General features: G+C 37.7%; 2 protein-coding genes and 1 long non-coding RNA gene across 3 annotated transcripts; 1 reads left to right on the top strand and 2 right to left on the bottom strand.

The window, feature by feature from the left end:
• Positions 1-6489: 6489 nt before the first annotated feature.
• On the bottom strand, positions 6490-9120 carry LOC103453582 (coatomer subunit zeta-2-like). The gene is made up of 6 exons (XM_008393127.4): positions 8961-9120; positions 7903-8062; positions 7619-7766; positions 7442-7519; positions 6993-7077; positions 6490-6767 (listed from the first exon to the last, which is right to left on the bottom strand). The coding sequence occupies exons 1-6, from the start codon at positions 8982-8984 to the stop codon at positions 6708-6710; spliced, it is 555 nt and encodes a 184-aa protein (XP_008391349.2). The 5' UTR covers positions 8985-9120; the 3' UTR covers positions 6490-6707.
• Positions 9121-13558: 4438 nt separating this feature from the next.
• Positions 13559-13987, top strand: LOC139198515 (uncharacterized). The gene is made up of 2 exons (XR_011584057.1): positions 13559-13671; positions 13737-13987. It is a non-coding gene; the product is annotated as an uncharacterized lncRNA (long non-coding RNA).
• Positions 13988-15641: 1654 nt separating this feature from the next.
• LOC103453581 (EPIDERMAL PATTERNING FACTOR-like protein 1) lies at positions 15642-18675 on the bottom strand. The gene is made up of 3 exons (XM_008393125.4): positions 16494-18675; positions 16066-16109; positions 15642-15980 (listed from the first exon to the last, which is right to left on the bottom strand). Exons 1-3 carry the CDS (start codon positions 16597-16599, stop codon positions 15741-15743), a joined length of 390 nt encoding a protein of 129 aa, XP_008391347.1. The 5' UTR covers positions 16600-18675; the 3' UTR covers positions 15642-15740.
• Between the last annotated feature and the right edge of the window lie 1822 nt (positions 18676-20497).

Genomic DNA, 20497 nt, shown 5'->3' on the forward strand with positions numbered 1-20497 from the left:
ATGGCTGTGAAACAAAGTTTCAAGTTTCTAATAGAAAATTATCCCCTTGTATACTTGGGACCCACGGTGTGGGGTCCCACTCGGTCCACCTCCGCCCATGTGGATATTAATTAATTAATACCAGCCCTATGAAAGGAGAAGCAATTTTGGATTACAGTTCATATGGGACACTTGGCACCATATAGTTCGAATTCGTATCAATTTTGCTTTAAGATTTGGCTCGTAACAAAATTAAAATAAAGGACTCACGCGTAAACTTTAGAGCATGTTTAGTCATAAAGAATAGAAACTAGAATAAAAAAAATAAGAAAAAGTGCAACTTTTTTAAAATATGGTTAAGATAACCATTTCACTTCTTAACTCTTCTCTGTGTTTACTTACACGCAAAGAATAAAAAGAGTGCAATTTTTTCCTTAAATTTGTAATTAAATACCTAAAAATAAGAAATCGGATCAACGGGATACTTATTAAATAGATTCTCTTTCCTTACTTCTAATATTTTTAAGCTTTCTGATTCATTCATTTTTTTCTATTTCTATTAAGTAAATATGGTTTGTTCGGCTCAAACTCTTTTTGAAAGAAAATTACAAAATGAAAGATCTTTGAATAAGAAGAGAGAAGATAAATCCATGTTAAGTGCTTCTTCTGAAGTAATGAAGAGTCTAGGTCCAAACCATGATGAAGTCCTCTTTCAAATCAATTATATCCTTAACAAAAGCTCAAAACATTGGTTGTTTAGTTCTTTTGGGGGTTTATGCAAAAGACCTTTAGTCGTATTGTTAAACTCACAACAGTGAGGTTAGTGTTTGCCTCGACAACTCATTACAACAACAAGAATAAAATCTTATCTCATTAAGTGGAGTCAGTTGTATGAATTCTAAAATATTACTTGCTCGATTTTGTGCAAGTTTTCTATTAGATCCAACTACTCCATGTATTTTCTTAAAATCTCTTTTCTAGTCTTTCTGGATCTTTATCTACTCTTTTTCCCCTAAGCCTCTTTCTCATAATCACAGTTCATAGCCAAAGCATTTATAGGTCTTTGTTTCACATGTCCAAACCACCTTAATCGATTTTTCTCTCATTCTATCTTCAATTGCAGTTACTCCTACTTCACCTCAGATATCTTCTTTGTTAATCTTGTCCCTTCTCATATGCCCAAACATCCAACGAAGCATTCTCATCTCCGCTACACATTACACTAATTGTTTGCACGTGTTGATGCTTAACCGCCTAATATTCTCTACCGTAAAGCATTGATGGTCTTATTGGCGTCCTATAAGTTTACCTTTGAGCTTTATTGGCATACGACGGTCCCACAACAAACTCGATGCACTCTTCCACTCATCTATCTAGCTTGTATTCTATGATATAGATTTTCATCCAATTCTTCGTTCTTTTGCAAGATAGATCCAAGTTAACAAAAACGTTCACTCTTTGGAACTTCCTAATGTTTAATCCTCATGCCTTGACAACTCATTACAAATGCAATATTAAAGTTAAAATCGATATCAAGAATGCCTTTTTTGCTTCACATTTTTCAAGAAGATTTTTTTTTTGGCTCACCTTCAAGTAGTTTGATTCAAATAATCTGATTTTGTTTACAAACTAGAAAGAAAAAAAAATCACTTTATGGACTCAAGCATGCTCAAAGAGCCAAGAACGACACCAATTTCTTTATAGATTGGGCTATGAATGGGTGATTCAATCCCCCAAACGCAACAAAAGTAGCTCTAGCCCATCAAAAGTCAGTGAGGCGATTAGTGGGCCCAACACCCACGGACTAGCTGCTTGGGTAATGCTCGCCTGCCTTAGCGTTTGAGGCTATGTGACGTCATGACGTTAAAAAAAAATTTGCAGCACATTTTGAAGCTTCGTGAGGAGAGCATCGAGCCTCTGCCTTGAAGCTTTGCGAACCTAGCCTTCCATGGTTAAGAGGTCGAGAGATCGACATTGTTAGTGGTAGAGAGATTTCGTGGCAACGTGATCGACAATGTGAGTAGCAAAGAGATTTGGTAGCAATGAGCCGAGTCGCAGAGTGATTTGGTGCTATGTGCGTGAGAAAAAGGAGGAGAAGGAGCTAAATTGGTTGGTGTGGTGTGGGAAAACAAAGAGGGAGGAAAAAATGATGTGCAATTGAGAGAGAGAGAGAGAGAGAGAGAGAGGAAAAAACTTAGAAAAAAGTACTATTTTTATTATTTTGCCACTTAGTACTATGATCTAATAGTATTCTTCTTCACTTGTAAGTGGAAAGTCTTAGGTTCGATTCTCGTCAAAGACGAATATGAACCATATTATTACTAACTCATTGTGAGGCTTAGCCTACTCCCTCCCCCTTAGTAGATAATATCGCTTGTTAAAAAAATTATTATTTTTTATTTATATTTAATATGTTATTTTCTAATAGTAATTGTCCAGGCAATTTATTTTACGGGGTAGAGATGCACTTAGGCAACTACTATCTACTAAGGTAATAATTGTCTTTGTCCAATTGACGGGGCAATTATCGCTTTAGTGGGGTGAACTTGCTCTTAGTTGTATACTTACTCCTTTATGTTGACAATGTAACACTCAAATGCAACAAAAATACTTCATCTATCCAAATTGTGATTTCTCAATTATCTATAATTTGACATGAAAGACTTAAAATTTATTGCCAAATGTAACAAAAATACTTCATCTATCCAAATTGTGATTTCTCAATTATCTATAATTTGACATGAAAGACTCAGGAGATTTGCATTACTTGAAATTGAGTCCATTTTTTATTTAAAAAAAAAAGAAAAAAGGATTAGTTGGTGGCTTCGTCATAGTAGTCTATTCTTTCGATGGTCGGAAAGTTTGAAGATGCATTTTAGAACCCCCTGGCCACCATCGTATGATTCACCAATACGAACCTGAAATTCGTCCTTAATCAGTGAGCTATATCAAATTTTAAATTAAGTACATTGAGTACAGAATATTTGTCCAGTGAAAACTGGAATTTCATTACCATGACAAAAGCGACACTAAGAACAAAAGCATCACCCCACAGACACCAAAAAAAAAAAAAAAAAACTAACTAGAATGAGGACATGGCAGGCCGTCCTTGTTATGCACCAAAAAGGAAAGAGGTCCGACGACCTAAGTAACTGCACTCATCTCCTGACTCTTACTTATAGCCATCATGGACAGCCTCTTGGACACTCAATTAATCGTTTATTCAATCTAACTTAATATATGTTTGGGGGGACAATGACTTGTCAAACCTTTAAAATTTGTGCTTTCAATGTACAAATGGGTTTTGATGAGTCTGTAATAGGAGAGTGTTGATTAACTACTTAATTAAACTACTGATGATGTTGCTGTAGGCTGTAGCATATTATACAAACATAATTCGTTGCTGGCTCCACCTCATTACCATCTTTCATCGAAATCAATATAGTCGACATAAAATGCAACTAGTTTGAATTAAAGTACTAAAAAAATATCTGATTTATAAAAACAGATTTGGATCCTCTACTGAACCCAAGGAGAGGATCCTTCTGATCAAGAAGTATGGGCCGTTGGATTTTCATTCAACGGCTATAATTATTATAACTTTAAAGGGACCCTCTGTTTATTACCGTTGAATTTTCTTCCAACCGACCACACTTCTTGGTCAGAATGATCATCTCCTTGGGCTCAGGAGAGGATCCAAATCCTAGAAAAACCAGCAAGCGGAAGATATTTATTTGAGGAGTCTTCACAAAGAGATATTTGAGATTCTACTGTATAACCGGTTATTCAATTTTTATATTTTTATCACGTAATAAGAGATATATAATTGTTTGATCTTTTTAAATTAATTTCTTGAAAACTAATTTCCACAGTCCTTCAAACTCTTACCGTTGAAAATTCTGAATAGGTCAAGAACTTAAATGATACGTTGTCATCTCCGTAGGACCGCCCTAGTTTTTGTTCATATAGGTTCTTCCAGCCGAACTTGATGGACAATTTCTTGGCAAATTCCTTTTCACTCATGTCTTAATTAATATTTAGACCAAGACTTTTGAATTGTTTTGAGTCTCTTATTGCCAACTTTTCATGTACGCGTTACATAATTTTCAGGGTTTGAATGTTAAATGGGCGGCTTCCTCGAAATACTACTTGTACTATCAATTGCATTTCATTATTATGGCAAGGGAATCAAAACAAAACAAAGAATATGATCTCAATAATCAAATGACAAATGTTAAAGGAAGGATCAAAATAAATTTCGCGTGTCGTTTATTAAATTGAAAGTATTTTGTCATCTTAATTATTATTTAACAGATTTTTTTCAAGAAATAAACAAAATGATTGATGGTAGACAAACTCATGGACTAATTCTATTAATTTCAAATCTCAGAAACTAAAATGAAGAGTTATATCAGTCTCAGAAACTTTTATAAAAAAATATTGTACTTGAAACGAGTTCGTCTTATCAAATGAAAAATAAGAAAGGCAAAAATGGTGGAAGAAAAAAAATACTAATCTTTCTAGGCCAACGATCTAGAAGCAATAATTTGTTTATTTTTCTTTTCTGTTTTGGTGGTTAGGCAGAGTCGCATAGTGATTGTATTCTTGGAATTATACCTACCAACTGTAACATTTATATTCAGATGCAAATGACTTAATCACACATTGACCAACACGCAAACGTGTAAGCTGATGGAGCCATCACGGACGTTGATTATGTGGAATTTTCTGCGCCCTTTAAATTTGACCTTCTAGTGGAGTAGAAGTACAATTGGACCGTTCTACTTCTGGGCAAGAATAATAGACTAATGGTTATTTCACCTCAGGGCGGATCTATGAAAATATTATTTGGATGTCAATAAGAATAGTATGCAGTGTGCAAATTTTTTAGATGAAATAGCATGCAGATTGGCATTCATGAGTTTTGATAGGTCTGAGGTCATGTACCAAGTTATATTGCATGGTTGTCGACATATTGCTAATAACTTTCGAGCGAGCGTGTCGATTGATGTTAATAGCTTTTGAGTGAGCATTCCAACAAACGCCAATATATGCCGTATGAGCCTATCGACAAATGTCCAAAGCAACACATATAAAGACATGAGGTTAACAGCTACTTTGCCCAGTGCTCATAGAGGCAATTCATCAAGTAGTTGGAGAGCAGCTTTCAAGAGCATCTTAGATTTTCCAAGGACATCACCCAACTATTAATGGATACGTAAGATTATTTAAACAATTTAAACATAACATTTACTCCTTGGTGACACTAAACCAACTCGTTAGTTAGCAGGTTAACCCATTAATTGCAACCGAACTCAATCAGACTCAACCCAAATACTAAACTTTATGTGTCGCTTCGTGCCATGTACAGTATTACAAAGTTTTAATGTCATCCAGTCTTCACTTTATTAAAAGAAGTGACAAGTTAAAATCTCATAAAACAATGATAGTTAGAATTAGGTATGTGTTATTCATACATCATTTTTTACTTTTCACACACTCTTTGTTAATTTTTGCCCTTTTACCTTTTTTAATTCAGTTGATTCGACAACCGCAAATTAAGAGGGTGTGTATGAAGTAAAAACGGGTGTGTGGATAGTACACCCCTAGAATTATTATGTTGCAAACAAAGGATTTGGATCCTCTCTAAGGCAATTGGTTGGGATCCTCCTGACCAGTATTTTTGGACCATTGAATTTTTATCCAACGACTACAATTATTATAATTTTTAGAGGACCTCTTGTTTGTAACCGTTGGATAGAAATCCAACGATCTACGAACACTGATCAGGAGGATCCGACTAGTTGCCTCGGAAATGATCCAAATCCGTAAACAAAAGCAACTCAAACATTATTATTATATGCATTGGTTAAGAAGAAATCAATTTAATTTGTATGAGTGCCTACTTTAGCACGACAAGACTAGACAACTAATCAAATTAGTATTCAAATCATTTGACACGAGTTTGACAACTATTATAACTCGTTGTGCATGAGAAACAACCCATATATCATGGGTCGAGTTCATGGTCGAACACATATATGTAGAGGCCCAAACTTAAGATCGAAGCGAGCGTAGGATGCGGAAATGACACTACCCTGCTTGTTGATGTCCCTTAACTCACCCTCAATATAATTTGCCATTTAATACTACGATCTAGTGATATTCCTCTTAACTTGTAATTGAAAGATCTTAGATTCAATTCTCATCAAAAGCAATTTGAACCACATCATTGCTAGCCCATTGTGAAATTTAGCTAACTTTCCCACTCCTTAGTATAGATACTATCATTTGTTAAAAATAAAAAATAAAAACTACGTACAATTTTTCTCCTCATACACACTCCTGTTTAATCATATCCGTCATTTCTGTTCAATTTATTTAGGATGGTGATATGCATACACCCACTTTTACTTTTCACACACATCTCTCAGTTTCCGACCGTCGGATCGATTTGAATTGAAGAAGACCAATGAATAAAAACTAACAAGAGTGCGGGAACTAAAAAGATGAGTGTGAATAACACTAATCTTTATTTAATCCAATGCAAGATTGAAACCCAAAAAAAATGAACAATGGTATAAAGAACCCATTGACCAATATCCAACTACTCTACATTATGAAGGAAGGTAACAAGACCTTGTCAAAATATGAAACAAATTTCCTCAGCAGAAAAAGAATAAAACTAAAAGTGAAGCCAATTGATTCTCTCTGCGCGCAAAAACACATCATTTGAGAAGGGTTCTGGTTAGATGCTCCCGTGCTGTTGCCCATGCTTGTGTTATGGTCTGCATTTTAGTAAAAGGCGACTGGATTAGATTAAGATACGAGTTTGCAAAATTTTGTGCTAGTAGGATTAGTGCTGCTTTGATATCTGAAAGATTGTAAAGATCAAAATTTGATGATCTTGGATAGCAAGGTGTGAACATATCTTCTTCTTTAAGCAATGGCATGAGTGACAATTAATTAATTTGGTTTTCAACTGAAGGCATCAAATGAGGAGCTTGTAGTACCTGCTCAGACAAGGGTGCATCTGCATCCATGGTATGAGTTGCCACCTTTCCTGCAATAATGCTTGGATCTGTTTCGAGAATCATCCTGCCATATGACTTAACGGCATAAATATACAAACACTTAATTGACTGAAATACGATTGAGGATGAACCAAGCAGCACCCATTTTGAACGTATTGGGGTGTTTCTGGACAAAATGCTCCACAGAGGGAAGAATATCAGGTACAGTTTATGGACATGGACTAGTGATTGTTATTATTTAGAATGAAGTGTACCACAATTAAAAGACTGTAGCAAAGTTTGTAGATATATAGGTGCATACACCCACACACACGAATACAGATGATCTACTGACACTTTGCCGTACTCATGATTAAAAGACTAACACAACTTTGCAGATATATAGGAGCATAGATGTAGAGTGTGAGAATTTAAGAAGCATAGCATACCCTCCATCAACAATCTCATCGAAACATAAAAGTATAAGATCCAGATTCTCTAGTGCCTCACGTTTGTCAACGTTGTTCCTACAAGAAAAACATTGTAAGACTATACAGCAAAGGTATGGACAAGTAATCATCAGAAAGGAAAAAGATCTAATAGAAAATTTTAATGACCAAGACTACCTCAAGAGAAGGGCAACTGCATCAAAAAATCCCTGGAGAACTGTGGCTAAAATCAGTTCATTTTCATCGTCACCTCCAGTCACAAAAAAGTGAAGGTCCTGCACGAACTTATATATAACAACGTTGCTCTCAAACATCATTATCTCCGCTGCAGTTTAAAAAAAATAGCAAAACATGAACGCTGCAACTGTGGTGATATAACATTGACTTTTACAGCACATTGATGAAGGTTTTTTTTACTTGGACTCTTTCCATGTTTACTTCAATCATGTTTAGCCGCATACCTTCTATCCGAGCATTTGTCTTCAGAGTCTTAGTGAACACAGATTTTTCAAAAGCCAACTTTGCACCATTTGTTGGCCAATCATCTGAGAAGTACTTGACAGCCACACGCTTTCCTTCAGAGTCCAGAAGAAGAATATTCTTCACAGAAGGGCACGAGTCCTATATGAAATTAGAAAGTTTATTAACTGAACAGCACGTCCATTCACTTCCTACATGATGAATACTCAAACTCTTTTGGGTTCAGCCTTATGGAACGATGTAGTATCCGTCATAAGTTCTCTTCGCCTCACATCAAGCTTTAATTCATCAACCTAAATAACTAGTCGGCTAGAGGAGGCAAACCTCAAGCTAATAACAACTGTATGTGGGGATCCATACTTCACGAATCACGCATAAAAATGCAGCATACATGTCCTGTCAGAAATCTATCGGGTCAAAACGAAGTGCTAATGCACCGGTGATTCTTCTCATTCTACAATCCTTACCTAATCTATAACAACACCATTGTATCCTCGCCGCCTCGGATCTTAATTAACCACATTAATCTTCTCAAATAAGAAATTAACCACAATATTCACAAACCCAATATAACAGCATTTCCAAACACATTCCCTGTTGATTCTAAATCAGGTAAAGCAACAAATCACCCATAATTTTCACAATCTATAATTACTGAAACTTTTGCTGAGTTCATAAAGATCTAAAATTGGGGAAAGCCCAGAAACGCACAGAAAGAAAAGAAAATGGGAACTTGATGCGACATTTAAAATCAAATAGAATGCGTATATGCTCGCAAACTGTTTGGGTCCTAAGAAAATGGGAAAAAAAGTGACCTTGAATACGGTGGAATCTCCAGATCACCACAAAACGATTCCCAATTAATTGTACCAAAAAATTGCTAAGTGTTGAGACAGTTATATTTAATTGCATAGAATTCCAGACCTTTTTTCAGAATTTTACGGATCTTGTGTAACAATTGCACACACCCCCAGAAACGATCCTCATCGTAAACGGGAATCCTGGAAAATCAAGACATCGGAGAGAGAGAGAGACTTACACGGTAGCTGAAGAGGCTTGCCATTGTTGATGGAGTGGGAAAAGCAGCGAGCGTTTAGCTTTACAGTTGCAGAGTTCTGTGTATACGAATTATTTTTGCCAACGTTCTGTATTTTCTTTTTATAAATTAACTATGTACTTCTTGGAAATGATGCTTTCAAGATATTTTCCTTATAATCTATCAAGTTCAGGAATTCGGACTATTGAAATTTGATTCAACGATTAAAATTATTATAACTTTTAAACTGAGTCTCTGTTTGTAACCGTTGGATCAAATTTCAACGGCCTGGATTCCCGAACTTATGAATTAGGAGGAAGGGATCCGGAGAGGATCTATTTCTGTACTTCTTTTCATTCGGGCAATTTCGTCATTTCACGTTAAGGTTTGGAGTGTGGATACTACGTCAAATGACATGTCATTCGGGTAGCGTATACCCAAATCCGTTCATGCTCAACTCGACTTTTAATCCAATTGAGCGAGTTATGATTAGGTAATACCCTCCAAAATTGGGATGAAGATCCTCTTCTGATCTATTTTTATGGAAATCTTAGAGATCCTCACATTTTAACCGTTCATCGTACAACATAAGGTCAGTTTTTCGTTAGATACTATTGTAGACATCGAAATTGCGGTGAAATAAATGTTCACCAACGCATTAAAATTTTGACGTGTCAGGGCATACATGGCATATGCCACGTGTCATACAAATTGTACACATGGTGTGTGACTCAACAAAATAAGAAGAAATACCCTTGGAGGATTACACAAGTTTTTTTTTCTCATTTTGGGCAATGACAAGGCAAGCACATTTCAATCCATTGAAGATCAAAACAAGGTTTTCTTCTCATTTTGGGCAATGACAAAGCATGCACATATCAAGTTTAAAATGATATTAAGTGGAAAATTAGGCCATAAAATTACCACTTCAAGTTTAAAATTGTATTAAGTGGGAAATTAGGCAATGGTGCTTGGAAAAGAAAAAAATATTTTGTGGTGGTGATTCATTTTCAAAGCCTATAAATAGGCTTCTACATCAAGGTATCATCAACCAATTCACAAATACATTTCTCTACTCCCAAATTGGAAGAGAATCCCCCAAATCTTTGAAGCTTTGAAACTTTAAAGCTCTTAAGCAAATCTTGAAGGATCAAGAAAACCCTCTTCGTTCTTCATCAAATCCTCCTTCAAGATCAAGCCCCAACGACCCTTGAAGAACTTCCACCAATTCAAGATCAAGTCTCGACAGCCCTTGAAGAAAGTGTTCATCGTTCATCATCCGTTCATCCTAAGATCAAGCCCCAACGGCCCTTTGGATCAACAACATCAACAAATCCACACAACTGTTCATCCTAAGATCAAGCCCCGACGACCATTTGGATCAATAATATCAACAAATCTACACAACATTTCTTTAAGATCAAACTTCGACGGCCCTTGAAGAAGCTCCCAACCGTTCATCCAAAATCAAGCCTCAACGGCCCTTGGATCAACAACATCCATAAATCAACACCTTACGGAGATCAAATCAGAGGATCAAATTAGAGATCATAACCCTAAAAATAAAAAAATCACAAAATATTATTTTGTACACGTTGTTCTTGTCTCTTTCGTTTCAGGAAAATTTCGTGTTCACAACTATTTATGTTTAATTTTAAATAAAAAATTCAAAATGATTGTTGAGCACACGATGTACGATGAACGGTTATGATGTGAGGATCTCTAGTATTTCCACAATTTGGATCCAGATAGAATCCAAATCTCCAAAACTCAACCTCACCTTAACTTGATCATTTACTGGTAGGCTGGGACACTTGGAACCAAAATCCTAAAGTGAAACAGGAAATAAATCGGACCGCACTAAACAATTTAATTTTTTTGGTTTTAAAACAGTTTTGGTTTGAAACAGAAAAGCGATTTGATTTCAGTAATGAACATCTGAAACCGTACCAAAATCGAATCGAATCGCACCGCAAAAAAGAAGAAGCCTAGATTCCACATTAAAAAGACTACACACCTTACATTAGTTAGCATTCTTCAAGCCGTCAATCTGTTGTGCCTATTTTGGTTAAAAATTGAATATTGGCTGCAATCTTGCATCGTACTGATTTAAAACGCATATAAATGCTTGCTAGCTGCCCTCCGAAGAAAAACCTGGTGGTTTTTACAAACTAAATACCAATAGTGCTCTTGACGAGACTGCAAAAATGCGAGGTGTGGAAGCAGGGATTCATGATGAGAAAGGGAACTAATGGGGGCTATGGCTAAAGACCGTAGCTGCCATTCATGAAGCTAGTCATTTTGTTTGCAAACGATATAAACCAAAACCAAAACCGTTTAAAATCAAATCGAACCAAAACTAAATGGTTTAGTTCCATTTAGTTTTAGTTTCAAAACCGTATCAAACTGAACTGAAAAAATTTCAGCTTTGATTTCAGTTTTACCCTAAACCGCACCGAATCAACCATACCCAACCCTGTTTATTGGATTGAGAATTTGTACCCAATTGAATCCGAGTGAACTTGCAACAACCTAAAGCCTAATTCAAAAGTGCCTAAGGGGCCTTGCTTAAGTACCATAGTTCTTTTGAACATATTATTGATTTGGAGTTTGAGGTATAACATAACCCAAACTCAAACTCATATTGTGAACGTTGGGTTAGGGTTGAATAGGAACTCAAGTTGCACCCTTAAATTTACGCATCTCAAATGGTTATTATTATTTTTTGGCTTGCTATCACTAGTAGTCTTGTTTATACCATATTTAGGGCCTCGTATTTAGATCTCGTACAAATACTCGGGGGACTTAAATGTAATTATGGGATAAAGGAAGGGGCAAATATGTAATAAGTGAGGAGTCCTTATTCTATAAAAGGACCCCTCACCCTCACAATTAGGGAGGCCTCACTCTCACTCTCAGAGGCCATTTCTGGAGCCTTACCCTTTTCAACGCTCTCACTTCTAGAGCTCTCTCTCCCCCTCACTTCTCAGAGAAATATAATACAATCAGTGTGGACGTAGCCCAAACATTGGGGTGAACCACGATAAAATCCTTGTGTTCTTTACATTACTTGCAGATTCACGGTCGGATTTACGTTGTTCCAAGACCTCCGGTTTTGTGCATCAACATTTGGCGCCGTCTGTGGGAAACGATACGAAAAGTTGTGTCGGTTCTCTTTCATTTTTTCATCTCCGTCGTGAATCTGCAAAAATTTGCAAAAACCTAGAAATAGAAAAGATCCAGATCTCAAAATCACTCATCTCTCTTTCTGGAAAACACATTGAAGCTAAACAAAAACCCCACTTCTCGATACACAGACACACTTTGTCTGTCTCTCTCTCTAATCTAATCCCTCAGCAAAAACAAAAAAAAAGATCCAGAAGAAAAAGAAAGAGATTCCATCGTCTCAACCATCATCATCATCTGCTCCGCAGCCCCACCAATCCTCCGCCGCACCCCAATCTTTCCATCGTCTGATCGCTGTCGACGTCCCCAACGAAGAGGACGAGATCCTTTTCGCAGCTCCTAGCTCCCGCCGCCTCTGTGAGATCAGACACCTAGAAAAACGGCACAGCAGCAATCACAGTTTCTCTCTCTAGCTAGACCAGCAATGGCAGGGAACAGACTGAAACTCGATACGACGTCGCAGTCCTACTTAGAAGGAAAAACAGTGAGCGACACCAAGGTTCTGATATCTGATCTCTGCCGCCAATTCTGCAATCTCGGATGGGTCTCAGGAACGGGTGGCAGCATCACAATCAAAGTTCACGAAGACTCTGTTCCGAAGCCTGAGCGGCTTGTAGTCATGTCTCCGTCTGGCGTTCAGAATGAGAGAATGGTACGGCCCGGCGGTGGATTTACAGTGGGGAGATTCTCCGGCGAGAGGGAATTACCGGTTGTGTACACAGAAATGGACGGCGGGTTCAATGGTAACGGGGCTCCAAGAAGGGTATTATGGGCACCGAGGAGTAAAATGAGTGAAAGTCGCAGGATTTAGAGTGCTTTTCATAGTATAGCTTCGTTTTGGGGGCGATTACGTTCCAATTCATCATTTTTGAGGTCCGGGTCGGAATCTGGTATTGTATTTTAACGAAGGCGAAGATCGCGATTCGTGGGTCAAGGACGACGTCGATCTCGGGGCACGTGTTTTTGGTCGGAGACAGCGCAGGCATACCACATGTCCAAGCAGCTGTCATTAGGGAAAAGCAAGAAAAGCAATCGCAATTAAAAGCTTAAAGTCAGATGCTTTCCAAAGCCATAGAACGTGGGTAGACAGAGAATGAGCAGAAGAGCAGAAAAGAAAAGTACTTTGATGGGATTTTTACAGCTGGAGTACACCAGCTTGTGTTTCAAACAGCAGAAAAAGAAAAAAGAGGCGTGATAGTGGATGGGCACGACCAAGATGTCCAAGAAAAGCAAGTGGAGTTAACCCTTCAGTTTCGCCAAGAGACAGAGACAGTTTTCGCCAAGAGACAGACAGAAAAGCAATGGGGAACAAAGCAGAAAAGAGAAAACAAAGAAAATGCAGCAGAAAAACACTGCAAAAAACAAGGAATAAATACCCCATCAGAGGGTAATATGTATAAACCCCATCAGAGGTCAAAAAAAAAAAAAAAAAAAAAAAAAAAAAAAAAAAAAAAAGGAAAAGCCCAAAACAAATGGCTGACATGTTGTGGAGGGCAAAGGCCCATAGGCCTGAAATAGCACCAACCAGGTCATCAAAAGTACGCCCAGTACTCCGCAATTATTCGGCAACCCGCCGTTATTACCACCAACCAGGTGATCAAAAGTACACCCAGTACTCCACAATTATTCGGCAACTCGCCGCTATTACCACCAACCAGGTGATCAAAAGTACGCCCAGTACTTCAAGTCATACATGAGCATTACTCATGTCAATCATACATAAACATTCATGAGCATCACTCATCCAATCATACATAAACATTCATGAGCATCACTCATGTTAACATTCATGAGCATCACTCATGTTAACATCCATGAGCATCACTCATGTCAATCAACATAAACATTCATGAGCATCATTCATGTCAATCAGCTTCAAAGACTTCATTTACAGAGCTCTAGCTTCAAAGACTTCATTTACAAGAGCTCTAGCTTCAAAAGCTTCATTTACAAGAGCTCTAGCTTCAAAAGCTTCATTTACAGAGCTCTAGCTTCAACAGCTTCATTTACAAGAGCTCTAGCTTCAAAGACTTCATTTACAGAGCTATAGCTTCAAAGCTTCACTTGCAAAGCTTCACTTACAAAGCTTCAGTGCATGGTCTACAAAGACCGCCTCCGAACAACCGCCACTTCGGCCCATACATGGATTCAATTTGAAGTCTCCAGCCAACAGACTCTATTGACCGAAGACTTGGGGGACTACATTATGTACCATATATTGGGCCTCAACTGGGCCTCATGAAAAATATTTGGGGGACTCTAGCCCATCACTTATGTATTGAGGAGTGAGCCCTTATTCTATAAAAGGGAATCCCTCACTTTCATTAGAGAGCACCCATTATTCATGTACTGAGGAGTGAACCCTTATTCTATAAAAGGGACTCCCTTACCTTCATTAGAGAGCAACGCCGCCAGCTGAGCAACCGCCTTGCTGCAAACATCAACTCTAGCCCATCATTTATGTATTGAGGAGCGAGCCCTTATTCTATAAAAGGGACCCCCTCACCTTCAAGCGCCACAAGCCGAGCCAACCAAGGCAATATAAGCCACAAGCCGAGCAACCTCGCAACATGTGCTACTTCTAGTTGAGCATCATTTCAAATTGGGCACCGCCTCATGTCGAGTGTCAGCACCAGACGCCATCTAGTTACTTCGGCCCACACATGGACTGAATTTCAAGTCTCCAGCCAAAAGACTCTCTTGACTGAAGACTTAGGGGACTACTGTTTATACCATATTTAGGGCCTCGTATTTAGATCTCGTACAAATACTCGGGGGACTTAAATGTAATTATGGGATAAAGGAAGGGGCAAATATGTAATAAGTGAGGAGTCCTTATTCTATAAAAGGACCCCTCACCCTCACAATTAGGGAGGCCTCACTCTCACTCTCAGAGGCCATTTCTGGAGCCTTACCCTTTTCAACGCTCTCACTTCTAGAGCTCTCTCTCCCCCTCACTTCTCAGAGAAATATAATACAATCAGTGTGGACGTAGCCCAAACATTGGGGTGAACCACGATAAAATCCTTGTGTTCTTTACATTACTTGCAGATTCACGGTCGGATTTACGTTGTTCCAAGACCTCCGGTTTTGTGCATCAACAAGTCTAATTATGCACATCAATGCTATCCTTAGCCTCAATTTTGTCCTACTGTTTCATCAAATGAAAATCATATCACTAGTTGTCTAATTATGCACATCAATGCTACCCCTAACCTCAATTTTGTCCAACTTTTTCATCAACTGAAAATCATGGTAGGTGACTAAACTTTTAAGGGTAAACTCGTCTTATCACACCAAACCACTCGCTTTGAGTTTTTAACTTTCGTTCATGACCTCAAGTGTAAGGGGTGAATCAAGCTCCCGGTGCATTTCAGTGTCTAGTGATAATGAGAGATAGATAATTAAATTCAACACCTCGAGTGTAAGAGGTGAATACTCTTAACGAGTTATGGTAAAAACTCGTTGCGTCTCGCATTGCACTATTAGAATTAGAAAGAAGCAAAAGATCAATGCACATTAAAATTGATATTTGTACAATGGATGAATAGGATGAATTGAGTTGAGTAGATGGGATTGGGATTTGTGTCCAAGCCTTCAAGGGGTGTAATAAGTTGGGCCACACTTGCATTTCCAACCCTCGGGCTCGTAGTTTGCATACTGCACCCTCAAATGGGAGGTTTGCTTTTTGGTGGTGGGCACTTGAATGGCTTCACAGGGAGTGCACCCATAACACTTATGGTCACAGCTTGGAGGGCTTGACCCTATTTTGCTGAATTCTCTGTAGTTTGCTATTGCATTCATCTTTCCCACTCCTCCATTGATGCTCTTTGAACCCTTTAAACACAAGAAATTTCAATAAAATTGAACTGAGAGAGAGAGAGAGAGAGAGAGAGAGAGAGAGAGAGAGAGAGAGAGAGACCTCTTGTAGGGTAGCTAGCAAAGACTCTGGGCTTTTGCCTGTGCCTGGCCAAGCATTAACAGAATTTAGCAGAGAAACTAATGAGCTAAACCAAATACTATCAAGCCACAGTGTGCCCTCTCTGCACCCGGATTCGAATTCCCCTCTCCGTAATTAGAATAGTTTACAATATAACATGTAAGATAAAAACATCCTGACATGAAAGAGGAAGAAGAAAAGGGGTTGATATGCGATGAAAATCTAAAAGAAAAACTCTATAAAAACTAAGGGGAACAAGGGAAAAAAAAAAGATCAATATCACAGAAGAAAACAGATACATATCCAAATTCAAACTTTCCACTTGAATAAGTTGCGAGAAAAAACACACATTTTTGTATGGTAATGATTGAAAAGGACATCTTGAATTTGAAAGGAAGGAAGTGAGTAACCTGGTTGATGAACACCAGGACCTGCATTTGGAGGAAAAGGCCTGCTTGTTGCAGAAACCCAACTCAATATTTGCAGAGCTATCACAAACCAATAAACTTTCCTCATTGCTTCAACCCACAAATGATTACTGTGATTATGGTGAGTATGATTAGAGGGGAGAGAGAGAGAGAGAGAGAGAGAGAGAGAGAGAGAGATTTGAAATCACTCACAACTCACAGCACAAGATGTACATGCACAAATTGATGGGAGATGTGTACTATATATATATATGTGTATAAATGTATATATAGGTGAAGAAAAAGCGTAGAGTACAAAAATCCAAATCCCGAAAAGCTCCGAAATTTTCTTGGTTTTCTCTCTATCTTGCATTGGTAGAGAGAAAATTTTGCTTCACAAGCAACTGATTCTGGGGTTTCTTGTCAAACTGTGAAAAGCTCTAAAAAGTTTCCACCTTCATTGAAAACTCACTTCAAAATCCTTGTATGACCAAAGGAAGATACTGATATGCTCTCTCTCTCTCTCTAGAAATATCTCTGTTTATCTCTCTGAAACCAACCCAACAGAGCAGTACTAAATGAGCGGGTCCCTAGGCCCAAAATAACAGCTCCTCCTTTGGGGTCTGGAAATTTCAAGAAATCTCAGCTCCCTTAGCTGTCTAGCTAGCTTCCACACCTATTTTTCATTAATCTGATATTATTTGCATTGCTTCAAAAGGGTATATGTGAATCCAGATTTCCCGAGGGAGTGGCAGAAGGGTTCATGTAAAGAAGTGAGAAGGAGAAAGGATCAGCACAGGAATTTAATGAGTTGTTAATACATCTATTTGGGTCAACTTTTTTTTTTTTGCAGGTTGGTAGGTGGGGAACACCCAGGCTTTCTGTACCTCCATCCAATCCGGACCCTCCATGTGGACCTGCATCAGCGTGGCATTTAAGTCTTTGGAAGGCCTCGATTGTCTTGAAGCCACTTTCAGAATCCCAGATGATCACATTGACACGTTATCAACATAATCTTTGCTTTCTTTGTTTTTGACAAACACATCCTCTCGTCTCTCTTTGCACACTCTCTGGCACACTTGTATTTCATGATTCTTCTTTCATTTCTTTGATTTAAAGGTTAGAAATAAATCTCAATGAAAAAAAAGGAAACAGGAGTGTATAAAGGCGGAAAAAAGTTGTAAAAAAATCAATAACAACGGAAATTATTAAACTTGAACGATACACAGATAATCACTAACTATACGTAACTTCTATAACATAACCTACATGCATCAATTATCAGAAATTAATTACGCAAACAGAGGGTTGAACGCTAGTGTCTTTCCAGCATAGAATTTGTTTAGTATATTAATTTCTTGAGGTTTGTGCAGTGAAAGCAAGTCCGATAAGCAAAGCTTGATAGTGCAGTGTATCTTTATCTGGCTGCTTTTCTCTAGGAAGTAATAGGCACTGCTGTGCCGTACTAATAGCAAATTTGAGTAAGAATTTGCTGCAAATATTTTGCCTAAATGGGATTATTCGGTCAGCAGTAACGTCATAAAAAGTTAGACTGCTGTAGCAACAGCACAGCACAACCCAATGTCAAAAGCATCCCTACTTACATACATGCATATATATATATATATATATATATATATATATGCTAGTAAGTTCATGTTCCTAGGAATTTCTCCTTAGTAGTCAATGTGGGGGTTATCTTTAATGGAACGGCTTATAGCATAGATCGAGATATGTGGCAGTTGGACCCTTAGCCATTGAATTATACTTTTAAAAATTCAATGGCCATAGACCTTAGTTCCTGTTATAAGACCTAGTTTGGAAGTAAGATGCTTAAAAAAAAGCACCTATGAAAAAAAGCTGTGAGGGTTTTAGGTGTTTGGTAAACTGAAAAAAAAGGGCTTATTTTGAAAGCTGCTGTGAGAATAAGCTGAAATCAAAGGAAAAAGCTGAAGCTGCTATTTGCAGCTTTGGAAAACTGATTTTTTTTCAAAGCACACGGAACTACAGTGCTTCTTTAATGAAAAGACCCACTATTAGACTGTTTTTTTTTCAAAAGCACTTTTACAAAAAAGTTTACCAAACACTCTGCTGATTTATTTCACAGCCGCTTATTTTCACAGCACAACCGCTTATTCTCACAACAGCTTTTTTTCAAAGCACATCAATACCAAACCAGCCCTAAGTCGTTCCACACTAGAATTTTCGGTCCATATGTTGAGTGTTACCCCAAACCTCTCTTTCTCCCACCTGAAACTACAACTAAGAGTGTGGAAGAAGGTATTGAATTGATTCATTTATTGCTATGAAGAAAGGTCAATATGTGCTATCATATGATGGTCATTCCACACCTCCCACCTGATATGCTCAATAAACTTAAGATTAAGATTGATGGGATTGAAGATTTAACCCAATTTGATAAGTTTATGAAAATTGAAACTGGTTTTGCTTGGAAGTTTGAATCCGATCTGAAGAAAATCGGACGCAAATCAAATTTAAACTTATAAGCAAATCAGATGTCAAATCAGATTCATACATTTGTGAGGATAATTCAATTTAAGTAATCGCTCAGTAAGTTAATCTCTCAGCTATAGTGAAATCAAGTCTTGTATTAAAAGCAAAATAAGGATGCTACTAGACTACAAAATGAGATTCGACTATGTAACCGGGATATATCCTATCTCTCTATTGCTCTCATCACATGACAGCACAAAAAGAGATGGAGAGACGGGGATACACTCTTACACCCAAGATTTTGCCCCACAACACCCTTCCCCTTCTTCCACATACAAGACGTACCAAATGGCATCAACATTTAACCATATAGTGTTTAACCAATTCAAGTGTGCAAACCTATAGCAGATTGTGATAGAACTAGAATGGTTATGGTACTATTTAGCTTCTACATTTGTGGAGACTCATACATCCAAGTGGCGATATATAACCATCTTTCTATCTCATTTATCGCGTGACATAATCTGATTCTTCCATAAGATATTATATCGAGTTCAAATATCTGTAAAATAATATTAAGAGTATATTACTCAAAGAGTAAGCAAATGATGACCAATATTTGAGGAATCATGCAACATTTTCCTCAAAATGGCCCTATTACTCAAAGAGTAAGCAAATGATGACCAATATTTGAGGAATCATGCAACATTTTCCTCAAAATGGCCCTATTACTCAAAGAGTAAGCAAATGATGACCAATATTTGAGGAATCATGCAACATTTTCCTCAAAATGGCTCCATTTCATCAACCACATGAACTGCAACGCAACAAGTACAAATTAAAGAAACTACACAAACATTGCCGACTATAAATCCCATTTCTCCAAATGAGAGCAAATATTTTCAAGCATGCTTACAACTGGGAGACGAATCAACCAACCAACCTCTCACTTGGGAGACGAATCGTGACTGGCGGATTATTTCGTAGGATGAATAACTGCTTCGACAACGGCTTCCACTTCTTCCTTCACCCGTTCAAACACACTTGGCCCTTTCACTTCATCTATGGAGGTGCTCTCATCAATGTCATCACTCCTTCCATGCGTTTCTTTGTCATGCCTTGGCGATTTATCACCATGATGTCCTGCTGATTTCTCTGCCATGCCAGAATACATAAATATATGCATAAATTTATAATTTAAAATCGAGACTTGGCTAATAGAAGTATCATTTCTACAATGTTCTTCAATAAATAACAGACGTTGGCGTAAACACATTGATTAAAGAGGTTGTGCTCTCCTATGCACTCGAGCTTGAATTCCTCTCTTCGCAATTTACATCGGCTTAACAAATACCACCACCTCAGAGAACTATTAACTTTATCTAAAACCCATCACCAAGATCAAATTTTTACTGCAATTATCATTGGAAAAGAATTCAATTCAACAATATCAACAATATCAACTCTACAGAAACCCAGAAATCAAATGAAAAAATATGTAATTGCTAAAAGTGGACGATGATTTGATATTAGATATGGGGAATTCTGAAAAT

Source organism: Malus domestica, chromosome 09, assembly GCF_042453785.1.
Source record: "Malus domestica chromosome 09, GDT2T_hap1".
Classification (NCBI taxonomy): domain Eukaryota; kingdom Viridiplantae; phylum Streptophyta; class Magnoliopsida; order Rosales; family Rosaceae; genus Malus; species Malus domestica.